General features: G+C 31.7%; 1 protein-coding gene across 1 annotated transcript; it reads right to left on the bottom strand.

Annotated features, from left to right (window-relative positions):
- Nucleotides 1–221: 221 nt before the first annotated feature.
- On the bottom strand, nucleotides 222–27,503 carry LOC111681200 (protein sevenless). Its single transcript, XM_046946177.1, is given in 20 exon segments — nucleotides 222–935; nucleotides 995–1,425; nucleotides 1,494–1,685; nucleotides 2,568–2,866; nucleotides 2,959–4,498; nucleotides 4,500–5,404; nucleotides 5,407–5,491; nucleotides 5,493–5,930; nucleotides 5,932–7,482; nucleotides 7,544–7,664; nucleotides 7,730–7,838; nucleotides 7,841–7,898; nucleotides 7,901–8,068; nucleotides 8,124–8,363; nucleotides 8,681–8,851; nucleotides 9,011–9,415; nucleotides 11,360–11,425; nucleotides 13,398–13,472; nucleotides 24,551–25,357; nucleotides 26,840–27,503. Coding segments are annotated over 19 exon segments (7,665 nt in total). The 5' UTR covers nucleotides 24,830–25,357; nucleotides 26,840–27,503; the 3' UTR covers nucleotides 222–403.

The following is a 27,503-nucleotide window of genomic DNA, read 5'->3' as shown; positions in this document are numbered from 1 at the left end:
ATACTCTCTCATTAACATGGTAATACGATTTTCTTGTTTTCTAGAACTGTAGAACTGGAGTAGTATTAAACTGCAACTAAACGATATTCTCCAAATCTCTCACCTTTATCTTTAAATCTTAAATTCATTTTTTATTCTTCAGAAAACTTTCATATACTTCACCACATATGTAATCCACCGTCCAGATTTTGCTTCGGAAATAAATTTAGTCTTCTACCTTATTTCTTACAACTTTTTTATATAAATAATCTTTTTTACACTTACAACAAAAAACAATTTTAAAATCTTTCTTAAAAAACAGTCTCTTAAAAAGAAAAAAATCGTAAATTCGATGCTTAAATTACTTACAACTAAATGATTTCAATGATTATTTGGCTTTTAGATTTGATCCCTGTTAACCCGTCTATAAACGGGATACTCCCTCATTAACATAATAATCAGGATTTTCTTGTATTCTATATAACTTAGTGTCTATCAAATGTGACTCATCATTCAGAGACTCCGGCTCTCCGGCATCTCTCATCGAAATGTTGTTATTAAAACGTACTTTCAAATCGTTTTTCTCGGTTATGGACTCAAGGGTTTTGTTCTGTACATGATTATTAGACAAAATAGATTCCTCTTCATTTTGACTATTTAAAGAATTTTGTCTCATTTCATATTTGTGATTTAGTTTAACATTTTCCACATCATCCTTAAGCGGTTCCTCCAGCTCCTCCTCTTCTTTGACCTTATTAAGGGGCGGAGAGGCTAAGAAACTACTTAAGACTATGCCATGTTGATTGGCATACATGGCATAATCACTGTCATCGATATTGTAACCCAAACTAACACGTCGTACATCGGTTTTAATGGCCAGCAAAGAGTTGAAACATTTGCGGAAAGTAGGACGTTCTTCGGGATCAGTTTGCCAACATGCAGACATTAAGGAGAATCTGGAGTGAAATTCAAAGTAAATTATTTATTCTCTTAATGTAAATACCAAAAAACTCACAATTTATCTGGACAATTATCCGGCTGTTCTAGTCTGCCTCCCTCTTTGACAAAATTCAATACTTCAAAATTGTTTCTTGCAGCATAAGGCTGTTGCCCCAAAGTCAATATCTCCCAGCATAAAACACCAAAAGCCCAGACATCTGATTGTGTTGTAAAAACACCATCGACTAAACTTTCCGGAGCCATCCAACGTACCGGCATTAAAGCCTCTCCCTCCTTGCGATAGTAATCATTTTTATAAATATCTCTAGCTAAACCAAAGTCCCCAATTTTCACGGTTCTCTTACTGGGTATACGTGACGATACCAGACAATTACGACAAGCCAAGTCACGATGTACAAAATGCATATCCTCTAAATAGGCCATACCGGTGGCTACATCTATGCACATGGACATTAGGTCTAAGAGTTGTAAGGAGGCTACTGGTTTCTGAAAAATAAAGGAAATGAATTTTATGTTTCCAATAAACAAATCTTGATGAAATCGTTTTATTTTACCGTTGAATTGGGTCTTGACTCTCTTAGGTAACTGAGGAGATCTCCTCCTTCCATATGCTCCATGATGATGGAAATCGATTCAGTATCACAGCAGACTCCTATTAGACGCACTATGTTCTCATGTTTAAAATTGCTCATCAGTTGAGCTTCCTGTAAAAGTTCAGCAAATTCACTGGCTCCCTTGCGAAGACTCTGAAAAGGTAACACACACAAGCTTGAACAGAACTAGAACAGTACTAGAACAGAACTAGAACAGAACTAGAACAGAACTAGAACAGAACTAGAACAGAACTAGAATAGAACTAGAACAGAACTAGAACAGAACTAGAACAGAACTAGAACAGAACCAGCACAGAACTAGAACAAAACTAGAACAGAACTAGAACTGAACTAGAATAGAACTAGAACAGAACAAGAACAGAACTAGAACAGAACTAGAACAGAACTAGAACAGAACTAGAACAGAATTAGAACAGAATTAGAACAGAACTAGAACAGAACTAGAACAGAACTAGAACAGAACTAGAACAGAACTAGAACAGAACTAGAACAGAACTAGAACAGAACTAGAACAGAACTAGAACAGAACTAGAACAGAACTAGAACAGAACTAGAACAGAACTAGAACAGAACTAGAACAGAACTAGAACAGAACTAGAACAGAACTAGAACAGAACTAGAACAGAACTAGAACAGAACTAGAACAGAACTAGAACAGAACTAGAACAGAAACTAGAACAAAACTAGAACAGAACTAGAACAGAACTAGAACAGAACTAGAACAGAACTAGAACAGAACTAGAACAGAACTAGAACAGAACTAGAACAGAACTAGAACAGAACTAGAACAGAACTAGAACAGAACTAGAACAGAACTAGAACAGAACTAGAACAGAAACTAGAACAGAACTAGAACAGAACTAGAACAGAACTAGAACAGAACTAGAACAGAACTAGAACAGAACTAGAACAGAACTAGAACAGAACTAGAACAGAACTAGAACAGAACTAGCACATAACTAGAACAGAACTAGAACAAAACTAGAACAGAACTAGAACAGAATTCTCTCTTACCTTTATGGCCACCTTTTCCATTTCCTCTTCATCCTCATGCTTCAGCATACCCTCGTATACTTCACCAAATGCTCCACTGCCCAAAAAATTCAACAAAGTAATTTGACTCCAATTAATATGAGGCAATAGAGCAATATCAGCATCACTCAAAGGACCACCTGTATACATGGTCGAAGCGCTGGTCATAGAAAATGCTCTATTACGTGCTGCCAATTGTTGTTGCATTGTAGACAAATTACTCCAAATACTAGGACGACTTTTAGCCAATAATTGTTTGGCTTTCAGGCGACGTTTTTGTACTAACAGAGACAAAGAAAAAAACAAAAATAATAATGATTTACATAATTGAATTGAACTTTGTCGGTATGTGTGTATTGGTGTGTTTTCTTACCTTTACGTATGACAATTAGTATGATAACACAGGTGGTTACTATGGCTGCCGGCGCTATAATGGCCAACACTAATGAGTTACGTTTTTGTGGTGAGACAAATGGTTCCAATACACGTTCACTATCCTCACTGTAAGGCCCCCAGCCATAGGGTTCATTACGCGCACGCACACGAAACATTAAGAAACGCATAGTGTGCAACTCACGTACTATGCAACTTAGTTCGGTGGTATTGCAATACGACAGCCATTTATCTTCCAGAGGTTGTAATTCCTCTACCCAAGGCATTTGAGCTAAACGGGTTATTGATGAAGTGTTAGAGGCATTGGCTGTTGGTATTACAATATTGCGTCTTATTCTTTTATGTTGTCTAGCCTGTAATGCCTCGAGATTGTATTCTGTTATGGTGGCTCCATTATTTTTGGCTGGATCCCAAAATACTTTGAATATTTCTCCAGTTATATGCTCTATTTGAGGTTGTCCTGGTCTGCCGGGAGCATCGCCCAAAGTCTCGTAGATATAATGGGAACTGGGCACTTCAGGCCATATGTATATCCTTTCCACTGAGGCAAATTGAAGTTTGAGATAAAATTCATATTTTGTTTTAGGTTCCAGATTTGTAACAGTAATGTTATCCGTTACACCCGTTATGTCGATGCTAAAGGGAAAATCTTCGGGATCTTGTGTTAGAGGAGTACATTCCAAAATTACCGAATCATAGTCCGTATTAGCTTGCCATTGTAGGGTTAAATTATAGGCTTCTTTTTCTATTAACTGCAAAGGTTCTGGTTCGGGAAAGGTTTTCACAAGTAATTTTTCGGTGGTGTTAAATTTAGAAGGTTTCGAATAGACTTCCAGCCATATATGATACTCCTGAGCAGGTTCCAAGTTCATTAAAATCATTTCAAAATCATCCACTCTTTTGTGTGAGGTCAAGGATGAATTTAAAGCCTGCCAGTAGAGTTGATAAGCTACCGAATCAGCATTAAGTTGTTGGGGTTCTAACCAAGCCACCGCTATTTCGGAGGGACTTAAGGGTGAAGCTGTAAAATTCATTGGTTGCCAGGGATTACCTTCTTGGGTTCTGATAACGAATTCAGGATATTGCATTTCCTCAATCAAAAACTTTTGTTGATAGTAAGAAGAGGCGTTTATTCTCAGGGTGTAGTTGGTAAAAGGCCTTAGTTCGGTTATGTTGAGAGGACCCGGTTTCAGTTGGTATTCTTTTACAAAGTCTTGGGGCCCATTAAGCAGAATATGATAACTTAAACCCGGTATGGGTAGTTTACAGTTCTCAAAGGGATTCTTTTTCATGAGCTGTAAAACCATAAACTCCTCCGAGACTTCTTGTACAAACAATTGCTCTAGGGAACTAAACTCTCCATTCAACGCATTATACTCCATTATTAAACATTCTCTTTTGGGATATTCTTGATAGTTGAAAGCTTTAATAAGTTTTATTTCCTTGAGTGCTTGTGTAAATTCCAAATTATGTTTACGTCTATTAAAGGCCTTGAGTGTATGATTGTAGAGAGAGTAAAAAATAACCTGAATCTCTTTGAAAGTTGGCATTAATCTCAATTTCCTCTAGCGGTATCTTTAAAGAGGTGCTAAGATGTCTTTGCAATTCATAAGCATAAAGTTTTCCCTTAGAATCGATCAGATTTACCGATTCTATATCCGGCATTAGGGAACCCTCAAACATTTGATGGTAGAAGAAATGATTTTTGAATTTAAGCTGAGAAAAATCAGATAGATTTCTACCTTGTAGTGTACAGTTGTTTCTATTGTCCAGCTCATATTCCAACCACAACAAAGAACGGGAATAGGGTAAGACTATAAGGTTCTTTAAAAGTTTTCCCGGACTTAAGGAGAAGATTTTCGAACCGAGCATTACTTTGCCCTCATATTGATTCAAATCCAGTTCATAAATACCCACCAAATTCTCCTTTTCTCCCGACAGCTCCGCCCAGTAGACCTTGCGCAATATCCAGTCCACTGTTAAGCCCAAAACTTCAGCTCTCATGCGTGCCAATTTCAATGAAGCCGCACCCGGCTGATAGGTCATTAACTCTACATTTTCATTGACCCATATCAATCGTTGTTCTCCGCTAATCATAGATAAATGTTCTACCTCGCTAGAGGTATAAACCCATTTTTTCGTTACATTCAAATCCAAATCTAATTCTGCTATATACTCGGAAGTTGTAAATAATAATTTTGGAATGGCTTGAGAATCAGGATTTATAAAGTGAGTAAGCAGGGATGTTTTCTCACCACCCTTAGAACGTGTTAGGGAAAAAGCTTGAACCTGGAACATATAGGATTCCTCTTTAAGTAAATTATAAAATCTAACCTCATGACTTTTCAAACCCATATCCTCAATATCCTTGACACTGTGTAGATCCTCTTTGAGATAGCAATAGACTTTATAGAATACCTCTTTTCCGAGGAAATATTATCGGGTGAATCCCATCGTACCAAAGCGGTAATGTTACTCTGTTTCTGCAAAGGTTCCATGATCTGCTCTACAAAAAACTCTCAAGTTTTTCGGTTGCTTAGGAGCTGCAGAGGGAGTTTTAAGTAGAACAGTAGTAGCAGGACCTTGAGCCCACAAGGAAACGGGAGTAATGGTGACATTTATTGCCAAACCAGCCATTTTAAATTCCGTTATACGCACCACAGTTTGGGCCACTTCAAATGTTAGTATAAATTGCGGTTCCAAAGGCCAAGTCGAAATTAGAACTTTGTAGAAAATTGTAATATTGTCATTAGTATTCACCGCAGACCATTTGATGTTGAAATCATCCCAATAGCCTTCGGTTATATAAACACTATCACGATCTATGGCTTCGGGTATAATGTTTGGATCATGCACATTGCTGAAATCTTGTCTTAAGGTCACAAAATTAGCTTTATGCTTTAGGGGAATAGCTAGAGTCATAGGTTGCGTGAAATAATCCTGGCCGCCCCACCATTACCACCACTTCTCTTTCCATTGCCTTTAACCAAATAAAACAATCGATTTCTTGAAGAAAATTAAAAGAATCTTGCAAAATTTTATAATTTTCCGGCAGATCAAATAAATCATCAGATTTAACAAAATCCAAAGAAGATGAAAACAGCCTCGTTTTACCCTCCTGATGTTGAACCCACCAATAAATCTTTTGTTGCACAAAATCCAAGGCAAATCCTTGTATAGACTCACCATTACCATTGTTATGATAATATTCCATTTCTTGTGACACCATTAAGCCATTAAGTTTTCGTCTTAGCAAACGTGTATCGGTCGTGTAATATATATAGCCCTTCGCCACATCCAATTTGATAAGTCGAGCTCCAAAAATAGGTAAAAGTTCTTTGTATTCACCGTTTAAATTCGATCTTACTATACAATTCTTGCTGACATCAGACCAGTACAACTTTTCCGCACGCCAATCATAGTCCACACTATAGACATTGGGTTGTTGAAAACCACAAGATATCTCCGTATTCATGAGATTAAAACAGCCCAACTGATGGCTCGTTTTATCTATATAATACACCGAACTATTGATTTGTTTAAAACTTTCGATATTTTTATAAGCCAAAGCTTTAAGCTCGGCTGGTTGTAATAACACTTCAGTCTGCCATAGACCTCTATCACTAGCCCATAAAAAATGATGATCACCCATAGGCCAGGTGCGGGTCAATAACTCCTGCGACCATTCACTGGTTGTAGCACTCAAACCTTGTCGATTGGGGGCATTTAATAAAGCTCTCACTTTGATTTTGTATAAATTATTGGCTTGTAAACGTTCCACCTGGAAATGGGTGGACTTAATACTGCGTATATTGAAAGCATTATTACTCGAGACATCCAATATATCCAATTCATATTCCCAATTTTGCCAAGAGGCCTTTGATTGAAATTTTTTCAATCGCTGAGGAGACAGCCAGGAAATTTTAGCCTTGTTGGGTGATAACACAGCCTGTACGTTTTCCGGTTCTTTTAAGGGTTTGGGTAAGGGCTGTATATAGTTCTTTAGACTCGTTGACATCAAAGGCATTAACTTCCAACACCATTCTATCTCCTTAAAACCCAATATATCCACTTCTTGTTGACCCTCCATATGCTGTCTCAATAAATGCGAACCATTGGTCATGATAAGCCAATTTTCGAAAGTGTCAAACCACAAAATATCTCCTTGGAAATTTGAACTAACATTCCATGACTTCTGCTCCTTGAATTTACTATCATAAGAAAGCTCATATATAGAACGTTCTTTGGCATTATAAGCATTTAATAGATATGAATGATATTGATTGGAAAAGTGCTCTAGTTCAAAGGGTAATATATATTGAGAAACCTTAAATGTTTTAAGATTAATGCGGCTTAATTGAAAGCTTTCAGTTGAGGCAAATATCCAGCCATTTAAGGGATCTATATGTAAATGCTTTAAAGGCTTTAAAGAGGGCACCAGCAATTCAACATTGGAACCATTAAAATCTAAACGTTTCAATATCCAACTATTAGCAATAGAAGTCTAAAAGACAAAACATAACATAAGCTAAAAATTCAAAAAAGCTTTTCACTTATTCACTCACCCCTCCTGCCACATAAAGCTTTTGATTTAACCAATCCACTGCCAGCTTAGAGGGTACAAAACCTGATTCTTCTTCCAGTAAATTCAATAACGTATAATTGGCTGAATCATCTATAAACAAACTGGTAAAAGAAAGAAAGCTTTTAGACAAAAGCTCTAAGTTAAAAGCTTATTCGTTAACACCCACCTTACAACCACTCCCTTTTTATTTATAACAAATAAACGTTTGGTATATTGATGAACATCAAAATCGGTTAGAATCTCCTCACTTTTATACAAGACCCTACTTTCTACCAAGGATCCAACGATTTCATCACTATACTATATTCTCCCGCTATGAGTAAAGTATTTAAATCATCCAATTTATTTGAGGAGCTTTTAAAGCTTTTGTGGTAACATTAACCTCCGACCAGGGACCCTCACCTTCAGCATTAATCATACTTAAATGGAGAGTGTATGAGGTAAAAGGTAAAAGTTTGGAGAAGATGTGATAGCTTGCCGTGGGAGGTAATAGTTGTTTATGCTTCTGCGAAAAAAAGCTTTCAACTTAATTTAAACTTAATTAGTTAAACTTAACTTACATTTTCAAATTGTTCATTGCTCTCGGTGGCCTTTAACATCACCTTATAGTTGGTTAAAGGACCATTTGTAAATTTTCCCGGCTGCCAAAAGACAACAATATGTGTTTCATCTAAAGCTAATGTCTGTGTAATAATCGGCTTTGATATGGGCCGACCTAGGGCGGGTGTGGTATAGATTTCAGAAGCTGATGAGTACAGGACATCATATAAATTGTCGCCAAATGGTAACTCGAAACGAAACTGAAAAGAATATTTTAAAATTAGATGAAAACTTAAAAAGAAAACATCCTAAAGCTCTTAAAAAACTTTTTCTATTAGACTAAATTTCATTAGAAATAGCTTTTTGCGTTACTAAAGCTCTTTTTTAAAGCTTTTACCAACTTCCAACATAATTTACTCAAAAAAAAAACATAAACACTTTTTCATTTACTAGAAAGTTTCTTAAATTATATTTCTTTCCCCATGAATTTTTGCTTTAATAAACATTTAAGCTTTTGCTGCCTCAAAAAGTATTTATTATCCTCTTAATAACTTACAGTGACAAAAAATCCTCTTACCTTATATGATGTATACGGCATTAAACCATCCATTATGTCACATTCAAAATTCTCATTACAATTATAGTCTGCTAAATTCCACCATTGTTCTTCTGGCTCTTGTTGGCTACGTTTTGCAACTTCTTCTCCATTTTGCTCAACAACAGCATCATTTTCAAAATCGTCATTGTTCTCGTCATCGTCAACATCATCAGCAACATTATCATGTTTATCGCCTTTATCGTTATGTTTTAGTAGAGATGATTTTTGGTCTTCTAGTTCGACATGCTGTTTGGACTGTTGTTGACTGCCTACTCCTTCGCTACTATTGATGTCTGGGGTGTCATTAACAGCTAAAGCCGGTGATGATGATGTTGTGATGACTGTTACCGAGGCTGCCGCTGGCCTTGATGTTATTGTTGTTGTTTTAGCACTTAACACATATTGGTATTGTATATTAAATGGTCTGCTGGCCATATATAGTGCCGGCAAAAGTGATGTCGTTGCTGTAGTTATGGGCCATTTAAGTGTCAATGTATTCAAAGTTTCATTATCATGCAACAGCTGCGGTTGAAGTGAAGTGGTGGTAGTAGTTGTTGTTGTTGTTGCAGACATCGCCTTTGACTTTGTTGTGGACATAGTTGCTGTTGTTAATAAACGTTCAACATGTAAACGTTGCAAATGCCAATACTGCCTTTGGGTGGTCTCACAAGCGGAAATACACGGTAAATCAAAAGGATAAAATTGTGTTGAGGACTGTTGTGAAACAGCAGAAACAGCATAAAAGAAGCAGAAAAACGAAAACAGCAAAGTATGTGTGAGAAAAAATTATTGAAATTTTTTTGTTGTTAGTTGTTTACAGCAAAACTGAGTTTTAAATTAAAATGAAAACGGAGCAAAGTTAAGAAGGCACAAATACTACTTTTTACAAATAGAAAGCATAGAAGAGTTACCAGATTTTAGAAATACTACCTTTTTCTATATAGACTAGACTATAGACTAGACTATATACTATAGACTAGACTATAGACTAGACTATAGACTATAGACTAGACTATAGACTAGACTATAGACTAGACTATAGACTAGACTATAGACTAGACTATAGACTAGACTATAGACTAGACTATAGACTAGACTATAGACTAGACTATAGACTAGACTATAGACTAGACTATAGACTAGACTATACCTAGACTATAGACTAGACTACAGACTAGACTATAGACTAGACTATAGACTAGACTATAGACTAGACTATAGACTAGACTATAGACTAGACTATAGACTAGACTATAGACTAGACTATAGACTAGACTATAGACTAGACTATAGACTAGACTATAGACTAGACTATAGACTAGACTATAGACTAGACTATAGACTAGACTATAGACTAGACTATAGACTAGACTATAGACTAGACTATAGACTAGACTATAGACTAGACTATAGACTAGACTATAGACTAGACTATAGACTAGACTATAGACTAGACTATAGACTAGACTATAGACTAGACTATAGACTAGACTATAGACTAGACTATAGACTAGACTATAGACTAGACTATAGACTAGACTATAGACTAGACTATAGACTAGACTATAGACTAGACTATAGACTAGACTATAGACTAGACTATAGACTAGACTATAGACTAGACTATAGACTAGACTATAGACTAGACTATAGACTAGACTATAGACTAGACTATAGACTAGACTATAGACTAGACTATAGACTAGACTATAGACTAGACTATAGACTAGACTATAGACTAGACTATAGACTAGACTATAGACTAGACTATATACTAGATTACAGACTAGACTATAGACTAGACTATAGATCAGACTATAGACTGGACTATAGACTAGACTAGATTATAGACTAGACTATAGACTAGACTATAGACTAGACTATAGACTAGACTATAGACTAGACTATAGACTAGACTATAGACTAGACTATAGACTAGACTATAGACTAGACTATAGACTAGACTATAGACTAGACTATAGACTAGACTATAGACTAGACTATAGACTAGACTATAGACTAGACTATAGACTAGACTATAGACTAGACTATAGACTAGACTATAGACTAGACTATAGACTAGACTATAGACTAGACTATAGACTAGACTATAGACTAGACTATAGACTAGACTATAGACTAGACTATAGACTAGACTATAGACTAGACTATAGACTAGACTATAGACTAGACTATAGACTAGACTATAGACTAGACTATAGACTAGACTATAGACTAGACTATAGACTAGACTATAGACTAGACTATAGACTAGAGTATAGACTAGACCATAGATTAGACCATAGACTAGACTATAGAGTAGACTATAGAGTAGACTATAGAATAGACTATGGACAAGACTATAGACTTGACTATGGACTAGACTATAGATTAGAATACAGTCTAGACTATAGAATACAGTCTAGTCTATAATCTCGACTGTGGTCAACTGTATCCTTTACAGTTGACCATAGGCTAAACTATAGTCAGTTAGTAAGTAAGTGAACTCTTTCTCTGCAAATATTTATCTAGTGTTTTTCCAATTATGTGGCATCTCTCGTTTAGTCTGTATTTAATCCTTCGAAATTCATACTTTTCACACACATAAAATACTTACACACCTCTAGTACTTAGTGCATAACAAGTGCGAATACTTACACATGCTTCCTGGCAAGGTTCAAATTCTTTTAAGGCATGCCACCACAGTTCACAACCCTTAAAACACTGAAGAGAGAAAAAAGAAATAGAACAAAAGATGAATTTAAAAAAAAAATTAAAAACAAATAAAAAGATATTTATATTTAAAAACAATAACAACAACAATTACAAAAAAGGAACAAAACTTCTACAGTGAAAGGAAAAAAAGTAGTTTGTAAAGATAATATTGAATTTTGTGGTTGTTAATTGTTCAACAACTTTTAAACAAAAAACAAAACCTTAAATATTCTCATCATTAGTGAGAAGGGTTTTACAAAGACAGGGGGTCAGGGGGACAAAAGAAACAAGAACCCATTAAGGGTATTAAATTTCTTTTGTTTTGTCTCACATATATGTGACCATCATTCTTGAGGTATTTTTCTGTACTTCTAACTTTAATTCATTGTCTGACGTCAAGGTGTCTAGTGTTATTACAATGTTAATACTCGCACTTGCAACATGTAGAAACATGTTCATTTATTTTTTTTTCTACATTCTGTCTCAAATTTCATGTGCAAAATGTCCTTGTGACACAAAATATCTTTGTTTTTTTCTGTCTGTTCTTTATGGTTGGTTTTATGTGTGTGTGTGTAATAAAATGTAATGACTTTATTGTGAAATTTTATTAAAGTCATTGGCAATGGAATTTTAGTTTAACTGCAAAAAAACAAAGAAAACAAAAACAAAAACCTTGTGGGAAAATGTTGTAAATTGTACTTAAGTTTCAAAGAAACAACAACAATACTTAAATTTAAAAACAAAAAAACTTAAATTCCCGTTTAAAACCATGTAAAATTGTTAAATTTTAAAGAAAATAACAAATTGCAGAATTTTACAAAAAAGTAGTATTTCTACTACTTTTTAAAAAAAAACTCTTAAAATTGACAAATTAAATAATTTAAACGTATTAATAAAGCAAATATAGAAATTTACTTAATTTAAAATTTTCAAAAAAGTACTAAATATACTACTTTTTCACAAAAACATTCTTAATTTTAAAGAAAAAATTTTTAAAATATTATCATAAATTTTAAAATAAGACAATGAACGGAAAATATTACAAAAAAAATAATTTTATTAAAGTTTAAAATAGTAGTAGAAATACTACTTTTTTAAAAAAGTATTAAAATTGCCTTCAAAACATATTAACATTAAATAAAAACAAAAATAAAATAAGTTCCATACTTTTATTTTTTTAAAAAAGTACTAAAAATACTACTTTTTTACAAAAAATTCCTTAATTTTAAAGAAAAAAATTTTAAAATATTGTCAACATTTTTTAAATAAAATAACGAACGGAAAATACTACAAAAAATTTCATTTAAAAGAAGTTTTAAATAGTAGTAGAAATACTACTTTTTGAAAAAGTATTAAAATTGTGCTAAAAACATATTAACATATTAAAAAAGTATTAAAATTGTGCTGAAAACATATTAACATTAAATAAAAACAAAAATTAAATAATTTTCGTAATTGAACTTTTTTAAAAAAGTACTAAAAATACTACTTTTTAATAACAAATTCCTTAATTTTAAAGAAAAAAATTTAAAATAATGTCAAATTTTTTTTATTAAAATAATGAATGAAAACATTTACAAAAAAATATATTTTATTAAAATTTAAAATAGTAGTAGAAATACTACTTTTTTAAAAAGTATTAAAATTGTGCTAAAAACATATTAACATTAAATAAAAACAAAAATCAAATAATTTTCATATTTTAACTTTTTTAAAAAAGTACTAAAAATACTACTTTTTAACAAAAAATTCCTTAATTTTAAAGAAAAAAATTTTTAAATATTGTCAAAATTTTTTAAATAATATAACGAACGGAAAATATTACAAAAAATTCAATTTTATTACAGTTGAAAATAGTAGTAGAAATACTACCTTTTTAAAAAGTATTAAAATTGCCCTCAAAACATATTAGCATTAAATAGCAACTAAAATATATTAATTTTTATACTTTTTTATTAAGATTCTTTATTGTACTACTTACCCTTGCTCGATAACATTCTGGTCGATTTTCACCCACTTTGCATTTAAGACCAAAATCATTTAAAAACGAAGTTTCCTATAAAAAAGAAATTTCATTAAAATTATTAAAATATCATTTTATATTTATTTTGTAATAATTATTAAAATTTATTTAATTTAAATTTTATTCTAATAATTACAGTCATTATTACTTAATTAACATAATTGAGATTATTTTCCTACGAAATTTTTCAAAGTTAATTATTTTCAACTGACCCCAAACGTAGTTGCAGTCAGTCAGCCGTTGTTAATCTTTTTAAAATTCTTATAAATAAATTAAATACATTAACAAAAAAATGAAACGAAAAAAATCCCGCCTATTATATTTATTTAGTTTTGTTTAGAACTGATGGCAGAGAGTAGGGCAGGAGACTTTTTAAGTGGAAGTAGTAGATCATGATGATGAAAACCCCATGACGCTGCTGTTAATTGACAAGGAATTGTCTTGTGTTTTTTATTGAGGTTGACGCACAAGGTTGTAGGAAATGAGGAAGAATATTTCTTGTTGTTTTAATTAATATATTAATAATATTAGATGAAATGTAGAAAAATAAATTTGTTCTAGAAAACTTAGATAATATCTTTTGTTCTGTTCTAGTTGTGTTCTAGTTCTGTTCTAGTTCTGTTCTAGTTCTGTTCTAGTTCTGTTCTAATTCTGTTCTAGTTCTTTTTAGACTATTCCATAGTCCAGACTATACACTATTCTATAGTCCAGACTATACACTATTCTATAGTCCAGCCAATAGACTATTCTGTAGTCCAAACGATAGACTATTCTATAGTCCAGACTATGGACAATTCTATAGTCCAGACTATAGACTATTCTTTAGTCCAGACTATAGACTATTATTTAGTCCAGACTCTAGACTATTCTATAGTCCAGACTATAGACTTTTCTATAGTCCAGACTATAGACTATTCTGTACTCCAGACTATAGACTATTTTGTACTCCAGACTATAGACTATTCTGTACTCCAGACTATAGACTATTCTGTACTCCAGACTATAGACTATTCTGTACTCCACACTATAGACTATTCTGTACTCCAGACTATAGACTACTCTATAGTCGAGACTATAGACTACTCTATAGTCGAGACTATAGATTACTCTATAGTCCAGACTATATTCTACTCTATGGTCCAGACTATATACTATTCTATAGTCCAGACTATATACTATTCTTTAATCTAGCCTATAGACTATTCTATAGTCCAAACTATAGACTATTCTATAGTCCAAACTATAGACTATTCTATAGTCCAGACTATAGGATATTCTATACACCAGACTATAGAATATTCTATACACCAGACTATTCTATAGCCAGTTGTATTTCTGTTTTAATTCTCTTCTAGTTCTGTTCTAGTTCTTTTCTAGTTCTTTTCTAGTTCTGTTCTAGTTCAGTTTTGGTTGTGTTCTAGTTCTGTTCTAATTCTGTTCTAGTTCTAGTTCTGTTCTAGTTCTGTTCTAGTTCTGTTCTAGTTCTGTTCTAGTTCTGTTCTAGTTCTGTTCTAGTTCTGTTCTAGTTCTGTTCTAGTTCTGTTCTAGTTCTGTTCTAGTTCTGTTCTAGTTCTGTTCTAGTTCTGTTCTAGTTCTGTTCTAGTTCTGTTCTAGTTCTGTTCTAGTTCTGTTCTAGTTCTGTTCTAGTTCTGTTTTAGTTCTGTTCTAGTTCTGTTCTAGTTCTGTTCTAGTTCTGTTCTAGTTCTGTTCTAGTTCTGTTCTAGTTCTGTTCTAGTTCTGTTCTAGTTCTGTTCTAGTTCTGTTCCAGTTTTGTTCTAGTTGTGTTTTAGTTGTATTCTAGTTGTGTTCTAGCTCTGTTCTAGTTGTGTTCTAGTTGTGTTCTAGTTGTATTCTAGTTCTGTTCTAGTTCTGTTCTAGTTCTGTTCTAGTTCTGTTCTAGTTCTGTTCTAGTTCTGTTCTAGTTCTGTTCTAGTTCTGTTCTAGTTCTGTTCTAGTTCTGTTCTAGTTCTGTTCTAGTTCTGTTCTAGTTCTGTTCTAGTTCTGTTCTAGTTCTGTTCTAGTTCTGTTCTAGTTCTGTTCTAGTTCTGTTCTAGTTCTGTTCTAGTTCTGTTCTAGTTCTGTTCTAGTTCTGTTCTAGTTCTGTTCTAGTTCTGTTCTAGTTCTGTTCTAATTCTGTTCTAGTTCTCTTCTAGTTCTTTTCAAGCTCTGTTTTGTTTCTATTTTTTTTTAATTCATTGCAAAAACCTTAAATCAAGCACGTGATAGTTTTTTTTATTTTGATTGTTTTAATTATAATTTAAAAAACAAGTTTAAAATAGTTTAAATATTTATAAAGAATATTTAATTATGCTAATTTCAAACGTTACGTATTAAGTTTATTAGAAACAATACAATATTAATAATAACATTTTAATTTGCAAAAGCAAATCTTAGCTAAACAATAGAAAAGAGCTTTAGATGTAGAATGAAACGATAAAACCCAAGTACACGGAGAAAAAGTAGAGATTTAAATCAAACCTCGTAGAAGCTGAGAATAATAATACTTTTTGCGAATAGTTTTTATAAGTGTAAAATCACTGTATGCGTAATTGTCGACATTTATGCATTTGTCTGAGGTTTCCCCTTTAGTTTTTCATATATATGTACATTATTCAACATGAGCTAATTCCATTAGCTAATATTCTTTTTAAATTGCCTCAACTGTCTGTCTGTCTGTCAGGCTGTCTGTCATGCAGTCTGACAGCCCTGTTGGCCCTCTATAAACATTAACCCCTACCCATTACAATCTTTAGTTTAATCTCTAGCACATACATTCTTTAACTCCTCAAACTAGAAACCAAACAAGATGAATAAAGACTTTGGTTTTCTTTTTCCACACTTTTTCTATAATTTATGACGGATTTTAGTTGTAACTTCTGAATCAGTCGTATGTTCTATGAAATGTGATGCGTTGTGATCTGTGACTTTAGACATGTGATTGCTGAAAAATGTAACAAAGAAAAAATGCTTTATAGAAACAAAAAAAAAACACAATAAATTCTAAGTTTTATTTTTCGAAAGAAAAAAAAACGCTTCATCTTTAGACTCTATTCATTCATGAAAATAAAACTTAAACACACACGCGCTCTCACTCACTTAACAAAAAAAAAAAACAACAAGCATTTGTTGAGTGGTAAGCAGGCAGACAGACAGACAAACAGACAGTTGTATAAAACGACATACATACTGACTAACATTCCTACTGTGACATTTTAATTATGCAAATTATGCCGGTATGAGATTGAGAATTAAATACAGTTGTTTAAGTCTATTACATGTAATATGATATAATTGTGTCATATACTATAGACTCATAATGTGAAGATTTATGAAAAACAATTGTTTATTAGATATGGACGAAAAAGGGCTTAAATGGCAAAACTATTCTAAATCTAAACTTCAGTATACATACTACTTATTATATAGACTTGAAACTTATCTATAGCATACACAACACTATACTTAGAACATAAGTCCAGTAGGGTCCTAATTTCAGAATACAAGCTACACTATAGTCCAGACTTTAGACTATTCTATAGTCCAGACTATAGACTACTCTACAGTCCAGACTATAGACTATTCTATAGTCTAGACTATAGACTATTCTATACTCTAGACTATAGACTATTCTATACTCTAGACTATAGACTATTCTATAGCCTAGACTATAGACTATTCCATAGTCTAGACTATACACTATTCCATAGTCTAGACTATAAACTATTCTATAGTCTAGGCTATAGACTATTCAATAGTCCAGACTATAGACTATTCTATAGTCCAGACTATAAACTATTCTATAGTCTAGACTATTCTATAGTCTAGACCTTAGACTATTCTACAGTCTAGACCTTAGACTATTCTATAGTCTAGACCTTAGACTATTCTATAGTCCAGACTATAGACTATTCTATAATCCAGACTATAGACTATTCTATAGTCCACACTATAGACTATTCTATAGTCCAGACTATATACTATTCTATAGTCTAGCCTATAGCCTATTCTATAGTCCAAACTAAATAATATTCTATACACCAGACTATATACTATTTTATAGTCCAGACTATGGAATATTCTGTTGTATTTCTGTTTTAATTCTCTTCTAGTTCTGTTCTAGTTCTGTTCTAGTTCTGTTCTAGTTCTGTTCTAGTTCTGTTCTAGTTCTGTTCTAGTTCTGTTCTAGTTCTGTTCTAGTTCTGTTCTAGTTCTGTTCTAGTTCTGTTCCAGTTCTGTTCTAGTTCTGTTCTAGTTCTGTTCTAGTTCTGCTCTAGTTCTGTTCTAGTTGTGTTCTAGCTCTGTTTTAGTTGTGTTCTAGTTCTGTTCTAGTTCTGTTCTAGTTCTGTTCTAGTTCTGTTCTAGTTCTGTTCTAGTTCTGTTCTAGTTCTGTTCTAGTTCTGTTCTAGTTCTGTTCTAGTTCTGCTCTAGTTCTGTTCTAGTTGTGTTCTAGCTCTGTTTTAGTTGTGTTCTAGTTGTGTTCTAGTTGTGTTCTAGTTGTGTTCTAGTTGTGTTCTAGTTGTATTCTAGTTCTGTTCTAGTTGTGGTCTAGTTCTAGTTCTAGTTCTGTTCTAGTTCTAGTTCTGTTCTAGTTCTAGTTCTGTTCTAGTTCTAGTTCTGTTCTAGTTCTGTTCTAGTTCTGTTCTAGTTCTGTTCTAGTACTGTTCTAGTTCTGTTCTAGTTCTGTTCTAGTTCTGTGTTCTAGTTCTGTTCTAGTTCTGTTCTAGTTCTGTTCTAGTTCTGTTCTAGTTCTGTTCTAGTTCTGTTCTAGTTCTGTTCTAGTTCTGTTCTAGTTCTGTTTCTAGTTCTGTTCTAGTTCTGTTCTAGTTCTGTTCTAGTTCTGTTCTAGTTCTGTTCTAGTTCTGTTCTAGTTCTGTTCTAGTTCTGTTCTAGTTCTGTTCTAGTTCTGTTCTAGTTCTGTTCTAGTTCTGTTCTAGTTCTGTTCTAGTCTGTTCTAGTTCTGTTCTAGTTCTGTTCTAGTTCTGTTCTAGTTCTGTTCTAGTTCTGTTCTAGTTCTGTTCTAGTTCTGTTCTAGTTCTGTTCTAGTTCTGTTCTAGTTCTGTTCTAGTTCTGTTCTAGTTCTGTTCTAGTTCTGTTCTAGTTCTGTTGTAGTTCTGTTCTAGTTCTGTTCTGTTCTAGTTTTTCTAGTTCTGTTCTAGTTCTGTTCTAGTTCTGTTCTAGGTCTGTTCTAGTTCTGTTCTAGTTGTGTTCTAGTTCTAGTTCTGTTCTAGTTGTGTTCTAGTTCTATTTTAGCTGTGTTCTAGTTTTGTTTTAGTTCTGTTCTACTTATGTTTTAGTTCTGTTCAAATATGTTATATAAGTTCTTATTCTTTAGCTTTTTATGGCAAACTCATTCATAATTATACCCTTATACTTTGACAGTAAAACAATATTGTGTAATTGAAATCATACAATCATGATCAACATAAACATTATGACAAATAATATGTTATGTACAATCTGATAAGAAAGATAAAAGACATATTAGTGCGTATAATTGTTTTAAATAGTTAGTCGTCGTCTCTCCTTGCAAATGTTAATAATTGTAATATTATGAAGCATCAAATAAACAAAAACAATGTATAATTGCAAATACCTTTAAAGGGATTTGATTTATATGACAATGTAAAGGACTCGAAGGTAAAATAAAGATCAAAGAAAATAGATTTAAATAATATTTATTAAAGAAATTAAACTATGCTCACTTTAAGGATTCGAAGGACCAACATTGTTTTATAATATTTATTGCTCTCTCTCTGTATCTCTCTGTGTTGTCTATTTATATAACTTGGAGAGATGTGGTTTTTATTTAATGGGTTATATTGTCGTATTTTATGACGCTTATTATAGTTCTTAAGTATTTTTCATGTGTGGCTTGTCTGTATGAGGAGAGCTTGTATTTAAATATATTTCAAACGTCAGCAGTAATAATAATAAAATAATGTATGAATTCATGTGTATAAAACGTCACATTTAAAAGTGTGATCAATTAAACTCACATTAAACCACACAACACAATACAAAAAACTCAATGAACATTCAAAGACTTACAAAAGATTTGATTTATTCATGTCTCTGTAAGCAGTTACTTGTAAAACATGAAAAAATAACAAACAATTAAATAATTTATTAAATTTTTTGAATAGTTAAATAAATATTTTTTGAATTTTTATTCAACAAAATTCCATCTCAACAAAAAAGTGTAAGTGAGAAATTTTAAAAAGCGAAATATGACCTGTTTAAATAATTGAATTAAAAACTATTTCAATGTTGAATTTATTAAAAAATTTGTTTTTATACAATTGCAATTTTTTGTTTAAAGGAATTCTAATGCAAATTTCAATCTTTTTATACCGAAATAAAAAAAATATTTTATTATAATAGAAGTGGACTGATAAAAAATTTAAATTCTAAATGTCAGAAAATTCAAATGATGAACTAGATTTTGTAATTGTTGAAATTGCAATTAAACATTTCTTACATTTAGTTTTAGTTCAGTTCTAGTTTAGTTCTAGTTTAGTTCTAGTTCTGTTCTAGTTCTGTTCTAGTTCTGTTCTAGTTCTGTTCTAGTTCTGTTCTAGTTCTGTTCTAGTTCTGTTCTAGTTCTGTTCTAGTTCTGTTCTAGTTCTGTTCTAGTTCTGTTCTAGTTCTGTTCTAGTTCTGTTCTAGTTCTGTTCTAGTTCTGTTCTTGTTATGTTCTAGTTCTGTTCTAGTTCTGTTCTAGTTCTGTTCTAGTTCTGTTCTAGTTCTGTTCTAGTTCTGTTCTAGTTCTGTTCTAGTTCTGTTCTAGTTCTGTCCTAGTTCTGTTCTAGTTCTGTTCTAGTTCTGTTCTAGTTCTGTTCTAGTTCTGTTCTAGTTCTGTTCTAGTTCTAGTTCTGTTCTAGTTCTGTTCTAGTTCTGTTCTAGTTCTGTTCTAGTCTAGTTCTGTTCTAGTTCTGTTCTAGTTCTAGTTCTGTTCTAGTTCTGTTCTAGTTCTGTTCTAGTTCTGTTCTAGTTCTGTTCTAGTTCTGTTCTAGTTCTGTTCTAGTTCTGTTCTAGTTCTGTTCTAGTTCTGTTCTAGTTCTGTTCTAGTTCTAGTTCTGTTCTAGTTCTGTTCTAGTTCTGTTCTAGTTCTGTTCTAGTTCTGTTCTAGTTCTGTTCTAGTTCTGTTCTAGTTCTGTTCTAGTTCTGTTCTAGTTCTGTTCTAGTTCTGTTCTAGTTCTGTTCTAGTTCTGTTCTAGTTCTGTTCTAGTTCTGTTCTAGTTCTGTTCTAGTTCTGTTCTAGTTCTGTTTAGTTCTGTTCTAGTTCTGTTCTAGTTCTGTTCTTGTTCTGTTCTAGTTCTGTTCTTGTTCTGTTCTAGTTCTGTTTTAGTTCTGTTCTAGTTATGTTCTAGTTCTGTTCTAGTTCTGTTCTAGTTCTGTTCTAGTTCTGTTCTAGTTCTGTTCTAGTTCTGTTCTAGTTCTGTTCTAGTTCTGTTCTAGTTCTGTTCTAGTTCTGTTCTAGTTCTGTTCTAGTTCTGTTCTAGTTCTGTTCTAGTTCTGTTTTAGTTATGTTCTAGTTCTGTTTTAGTTCTGTTCTAGTTCTGTTTTAGTTCTGTTCTTGTTATGTTCTAGTTCTGTTCTAGTTCTGTTCTAGTTCTGTTCTAGTTCTGTTCTAGTTCTGTTCTAGTTCTGTTCTAGTTCTGTTCTAGTTCTGTTCTAGTTCTGTTCTAGTTCTGTTCTAGTTCTGTTCTAGTTCTGTTCTTGTTCTGTTCTTGTTCTGTTCTAGTTCTGTTGTAGTTCTGTTCTAGTTCTGTTCTAGTTCTGTTCTAGTTCTGTTCTTGTTCTGTTCTAGTTCTGTTGTAGTTCTGTTCTAGTTCTGTTCTAGTTCTGTTCTAGTTCTGTTCTAGTTCTGTTCTATTTCTGTTCTAGTTCTGTTCTTGTTCTGTTCTTGTTCTGTTTTAGTTCTGTTGTAGTTCTGTTCTAGTTCTGTTCTAGTTCTGTTCTAGTTCTGTTTTAGTTCTGTTCTAGTTATGTTCTAGTTCTGTTCTAGTTCTGTTCTAATTCTGTTCTAGTTCTGTTCTAGTTCTGTTCTAGTTCTGTTCTAGTTCTGTTCTAGTTCTGTTCTAGTTCTGTTCTAGTTCTGTTCTAGTTCTGTTCTAGTTCTGTTCTAGTTCTGTTCTAGTTCTGTTTTAGTTATGTTCTAGTTCTGTTCTAGTTCTGTTCTAGTTCTGTTCTAGTTATGTTCTAGTTTTGTTCTAATTCTGTTCTAGTTCTGTTCTAGTTCTGTTCAAGTTCTGTTCTAGTTTTGTTATAGTTCCGTTCTAGTCCAGTTCTAGTTCAGGCTTAAATAACTTCCCTAACAAAATTTAATACAATTTTTTTGTCCAAAAAATTTTTTTTAAGTTCTGCAAAAAAATTTTGAAATGTCATATTTTTCAAGCTTAATTACATTTTATTTTCTAACTAAACCATAAAACACATGTTCTTAATTATTATTTATTAATTTCTTTAACCTTGCATATTTATGCGTGCCACTGCGGCGCTCGACTTAAAGCATTTAACTATCAATATTACTACAAAACAAACAACAATGTTCAAAAAACGTTTAATTAAAAACCCCAGTTCAAAAAGAAGACAAAACCAGAACCGAAAACAAACAAACGAAAAAACTGTAGGTCAGTTTTTTTAGATTCAAAAAATGTTAAATTATAGTTTCAAATACAGAGCTTTACTATACATTGTTTTTATATATATTTTTTTGGATATTTTTATATATGTTATTTGTTTTTGTCAATTTTGTGTGTTTGCTTTTTTTTAGATGGCGAGAACGTGCTTTGTCATTTTTAATTAAATCCGCACATAAGTTGTTTGTGACAAATTTATATGAAAAAAGTGTACAAGAAACAGCATACTGAATAGACCAAAAAAATACTTAAATAAATTGTTTTATAGATTGTTAAACTTTTTGAGTTTAAAATCAAAATACATGATCTTATAGTTATTTTTCCGTTTATGATTTTTTTACTTAAAATTACATTTACAAATTACGCAATTTACAATCTTGCAAAAAAAAAATTGCTTAACTAAACATTAATAGAATCAGAACAGAACTAGGACAGAACTAGAACAGAACTAAAACAAAACTAGAACAGAACTAGAACAGAACTAGAACAGAACTAGAACAAAACTAGAACAGAACAAGAACAGAACTAGAACAGAACTAGAACAGAACTAGAACAGAACTAGAACAGAACTAGAACAGAACTAGAACAGAACTAGAACAGAACTAGAACAGAACTAGAACAGAACTAGAACAGAACTAGAACAGAACTAGAACAGAACTAGAACAGAACTAGAACAGAACTAGAACAGAACTAGAACAGAACTAGAACAGAACTAGAACAGAACTAGGACAGAACTAGAACAGAACTAGAACAGAACTAGAACAGAACTAGAACAAAACTAGAACAAAACTAGAACAGAACAAGAACAGAACAAGAACAGAACTAGGACAGAACTAGAACAGAACTAGAACAGAACTAGAACAGAACTAGAACAGAACTAGAACAGAACTAGAACAGAACTAGAACAGAACTAGAACAGAACTAGAACAGAACTAGAACAGAACTAGAACAGAACTAGAACAGAACTAGAACAGAACTAGAACAGAACTAGAACAGAACTAGAACAAAACTAGAACAAAACTAGAACAGAACAAGAACAGAACTAGGACAGAACTAGAACAGAACTAGAACAGAACTAGAACAGAACTAGAACAGAACTAGAACAGAACTAGAACAGAACTAGAACAGAACTAGAACAGAACTAGAACAGAACTAGAACAGAACTAGAACAGAACTAGAACAGAACTAGAACAGAACAGAACTAGAACAGAACTAGAACAGAACTAGAACAGAACTAGAACAGAACTAGAACAGAACTAGAACAGAACTAGAACAGAACTAGAACAGAACAGAACTAGAACAGAACTAGAACAGAACAGAACTAGAACAGAACTAGAACAGAACTAGAACAGAACTAGAACAAAACTAGAACAGAACTAGAACTGAACTAGAACAGAACTAGAACTGAACTAGAACAGAACTAGAAATGAACTAGAACAGATCTAGAACAGAACTAGAACAGAACTAGAACAGAACTAGAACAGAACTAGAACAAACAGAACTAGAACAGAACTAGAACAGAACTAGAACAGAACTAGAACAGAACTAGAACAGAACTAGAACAGAACTAGAACAGAACTAGAACAGAACTAGAACAGAACTAGAACAGAACTAGAACAGAACTAGAACAGAACTAGAACAGAACTACAACAGAACTACAACAGAACTACAACAGAACTACAACAGAACTAGAACAGAACTAGAACAGAACTAGAACAGAACTAGAACAGAACTAGAACAGAACTAGAACAGAACTAGAACAGAACTAGAACAGAACTAGAACAGAACTAGAACAGAACTAGAACAGAACTAGAACAGAACTAGAACAGAACTAGAACAGAACTAGAACAGAACTAGAACAGAACTAGAACAGAACTAGAACAGAACTAGAACAGAACTAGAACAGAACTAGAACAGAACTAGAACAGAACTAGAACAGAACTAGAACAGAACTAGAACAGAACTAGAACAGAACTAGAACAGAACTAGAACAGAACTAGAACAGAACTAGAACAGAACTAGAACAGAACTAGAACAGAACTGGAACAGAACTAGAACAGAACTAGAACAGAACTAGAACAGAACAGAACTAGAACAGAACTAGAACAGAACTAGAACAGAACTAGAACAGAACTAGAACAGAACTAGAACAGAACTAGAACAGAACTAGAACAGAACTAGAACAGAACTAGAGCAGAACTAGAACAGAACTAGAACAGAACTAGAACAGAACTAGAACAGAACTAGAACAGAATTATAACAGAACTAGAACAGAACTAGAACAAAACTATTAACAAACTATCACATATTATCGACTTAATAAGTCTTCACTAAAACGCTGTTTTAGCACATTTTGTCAATTAAACATGATTTTTAAACAAAATTAAGATATTTAAAAAAAATTTTAAGAATTTCTGTTAAAAAAAACCTTAACATTAAGCACGAAATCTTAATAATAAAAACACTCACCTCCTCCATACATCTTTGTAGACATGAATGTGTTACATTCTCTAGCATTGAAACGATGCTCGTGTCATATTCGTTTGATTCTTCATTAAATATCGATAGATTTGTAAGAATTTGATTAATTGTTAAATCATTTGCAACATCAATAGCCCCATCATTACTTAAGGGTTTTAAATTTGTGGGTGTGATGGTTTCCGTTACCGCCTCAACATTCATTTGACACTTGACGACACGGTTAAATAATGTCACGGCAATAATAAGAGTTTTAATTATTGAAAACATTTTGTTGGAAATTCGGGTTTTTTTAAAAAAAATGTTATTTTATTTATAGAAATATTTAATTTTATTTGATTTTAAACATCAGAAACATATTTGTTTATGTTAATTTTTGCAACAATAAAGTCTTGACATTTATGGGAAAGAGAGGCAGACTGAAGACTCTGTAGACTGGTTTAACAGTGGTTTTTTTGTTTATATTTCTAACGTTTTTGATGTTGCTCTTTTTGTTTGGTTTATTTTGTTTATATGTATGTGTGTGTGTTGACTATGTATTAATTAAAAATGTTTGACATTTGTTTTGATTACGTTGTTATTTTGTTGTTGTAGTTGTTTTTATTTGTGTCTATGATTTACTTTGATTTTTAACATTGATAATAGAATTTCTCTTTGGTGGTTTTTTTTGTTGTTATCGTTAAAGAGTTGCCATATGAAATTGGCTGCTCTTTATATGAAATATTTTGATTTTTTTTGTATTTATTATATATTTTGTTGTTGCTGTTGCTTTTGCTTGTGTAAACTCTGTTGCACTTGCTGTTAGTTGTTTTTTGTTTTATTTATTATATTAATTAATTGATTTTTTTTATTGTATATTTTTATTATTGCAAATTATTTATTTTGTTCATTTTGCTTATAACGTAAGAACGTGATAAACCGGTTTGTGTGTTTGAAAACAATATAAGTATAAGAAAAATATAAAAATTTTATTTAGAAATTGAACTTTAAATGACGGCTTTGTAATTAAAATATAAAAGTTAAAACAATAACTAACAAAATATAAACAATTTTTAAAAGTTATTTAAAACATTTTACTTGTTTTAATTCTTTTTTCGTGAGAAATTTTAAATAAAAAATAAATTTGTATGTTAACACTAAAGAAATGTTATTACAAAACCACCAAGTTTTTGGTTTATAAATAATATATAGCTAAAAAAAAAAAGTTAATCTTTCATATTCAGAGTTTAATTAAAAGCCGATAAACAAAGTTTAAGTTTTGAAAATTGTTTTAAAAGCTTTAAACAATATTCTAATAATAATTTTTAAACGATTTTTTTCTTTAGAGTTTTTTTTTAAAGAAAATATGAAAAATTTTCTTAGAAAATATGGCAACACTAAAAATTTTTTTCTGTAAAAATATTAAATTTTGAATTATTAACTGCTTTGTGCTACACAATTTAGCTAATCATTCGATTTCCGAGTTTATAGAAAAAATTTCTTTAAAAAATATGGCAACACTAAAAAATTTTACTTCGAAATTATTAGATTTTTGTGTAGCTATGGTTTAGCAAGGTTAAATTTAGTTAATCTTTCAATTTCCAAGTTTAACTAAACTCGCTTAATCCAAGTTTAAGATTTAAAAATTGGTTTTCTGAGGTTTACAACGTTTTAGCAATGATTTTCTGAACTCGTTTTTTACTTTAAGCTATATTTGAAAATATTTTACCTTTTTTCTTGAAAAACTATGGCAACACTAAAAAAATTTTGCTACCGAAATGGTTATTTTTTGATTAACTTTTAGTTAGATGTCTTAAATTTAGTTAATCTTTCAATTTCCTAGTTTAACTAAACTCGCTTAATCCAAGTTTAAGAGTTGAAAATTGGTTTTATGGGGTTTACAACGTTTTAGCAATGATTTTCTGTAAGCGGTTTTTACTTTAAGCTATATTTGAAAATTTTTTTACCGTTTTTCTTGAAAAACTATGGCAACACTAAAAAAATTTTGCTACCAAAATGATTACTTTTTGATTAACTTTTAGTTGATGTCTTAAATTTAGTTTTTAGTTACTTTTGTAGCAAGCAAATATTAGTTTTGTTGTTTTGCTTGATTTGTTTTGATAAAAATCTTAAACTTTTGAACTTTTTAACAAAATTTAAAAAATTTTAGGTTTTTTGAAACATTTATTTTGTTAGACACTGTTAGACAAATGATTAATTATATGACATTTTTCTTCTTCTTATTAAAATAAGCTTAATGAACTTTTTAAAAATTTGCAATTAAAAACAGATTTCATTTACATTTTGTAAGTTATAAAATTTTGTTTAAATTATCAGTTTAATTTTTTTTTACTTAAACTTGACACAAATCATGTTAACTTTGGAAATTTCCAAAATCTTTTCTGGAATTTTATCACTTTAAGAACTTATTTGTCCCCCCTTTTTCTTTACTTTTTCAATTACTCTCTCTTTTCGCATTAATAATGTCAATTAATTAATTTATCTTTAGGGAAAAAGAAAACAACAACAAAAACAACAAAACATACATGTATCTTATCACAACTTTAAATTTTACACTTCATTATCATAAACGATTTTCTGTATTTGTTTTCTTGTCATTTATGTCACCAATTCATTTTGCTCCCCTCTCTGTTTTTCTTAATATTTCATACAATCATAATCATATTTAAATTAATTTCATTTCAACATCATTTATGCTTTTTTTCTTAACCCCCAAACAATACGCTTTATTACAATATGATGCTGACTGATAGTAGTGATGTTTTATTTTTCTTTATTGTGTTTAGTTATTAATGATTTGTATGAAAACTTCACACTCTCTTAAATATTTATGTTAATGCTATGTTTAAGCTTCGTTTTTTATCTTTAATTCCTTAATACGTTTTAATCTCTTCGTAATCGTAATTACTGTTTGTTTTTGCTGTTATATCTTAACAGTATCACG

The sequence above is a fragment of the Lucilia cuprina genome, chromosome 3, assembly GCF_022045245.1.
Source record: "Lucilia cuprina isolate Lc7/37 chromosome 3, ASM2204524v1, whole genome shotgun sequence".
NCBI classification, from domain to species: domain Eukaryota; kingdom Metazoa; phylum Arthropoda; class Insecta; order Diptera; family Calliphoridae; genus Lucilia; species Lucilia cuprina.
This window is presented reverse-complemented; position numbering and strand designations above follow the sequence as displayed.